At 62.8% G+C, this 784-nt stretch overlaps 1 protein-coding gene across 1 annotated transcript; it reads right to left on the bottom strand.

The window, feature by feature from the left end:
• Nucleotides 1-123: 123 nt before the first annotated feature.
• On the bottom strand, nt 124-443 carry LOC104076635 (serine/arginine-rich splicing factor 2-like; the record flags this gene model as incomplete). The annotated part of the gene is made up of 1 exon (XM_009577560.1): nt 124-443. A coding segment is annotated over exon 1 (320 nt), but the record flags the coding sequence as incomplete, so codon positions are not given.
• Nucleotides 444-784: the final 341 nt, after the last annotated feature.

Genomic DNA, 784 nt, shown 5'->3' on the forward strand with positions numbered 1-784 from the left:
GCCCCCGCCTGCGCCAGGCCCCGTGGGTGCGCAGCACCCGGCAGCATGGGTGCTGGGGCCCCGAGGAGCGGCACAGCACCGGCCCCACGCCCTTCCCAGGGGAGCCTGGGCCTGGGTCTAGGCCTGGGCCTGGGTCTGGTCTTGGGCCTGGATGTGATGCTGGCCCTGGTCTTGGTCCCAGTCCTAGTCCTAGTCCTGGTTGTGGTCCAGGTCCTGGTCCCAGTTCTGGTCCTGGTCCTGGTTGCAGTCCCAGTTCTAGTCCCAGACCTAGTCCTGGTTCTGGTCCTAGACATGGTTGTGGTCCCAGTCCTGGTCCTGGTCCTAGTTCTGGTCCTGGTCCTGGTCCTAGTTCTGGTCCTGGTCCTGGTCCTAGTTCTGGTCCTGGTCCTGGTCCTAGTTCTGGTCCTGGTCCTGGTCCTAGTTCTGGTCTTAGCCCTGGGCATGGTCCTGGTCCCGATCCCAGTCCTGGTTCTGGTCCTAGACATGGTTGTGGTCCCAGTCCTGGTCCTGGTCCTGGTCCTAGTTCTGGTCTTAGCCCTGGGCATGGTCCTGGTCCCAATCCCAGTCCTAGTTCTGGTCCTGGTCTCGGTCCTGGTCCTGGATATGACCCTAGTCCTGATCTGGAATATGGTCATGGGCATTATCCCGGTCCCAGTCCTGGTCCCGGTTCTGGTCCTAGACATGGTTGTGGTCCCAGTACTGGTCCTGGTCCTGGTACTAGTCCTGGTTCTGGTCCTGGCCCCAGTCCGGTGCGCAGCACCCGGCAGCATTGGTGCTGGGGCCC

This window comes from Fulmarus glacialis, unplaced genomic scaffold (assembly GCF_000690835.1).
Source record: "Fulmarus glacialis isolate BGI_N327 unplaced genomic scaffold, ASM69083v1 scaffold23365, whole genome shotgun sequence".
NCBI lineage: Eukaryota > Metazoa > Chordata > Aves > Procellariiformes > Procellariidae > Fulmarus > Fulmarus glacialis.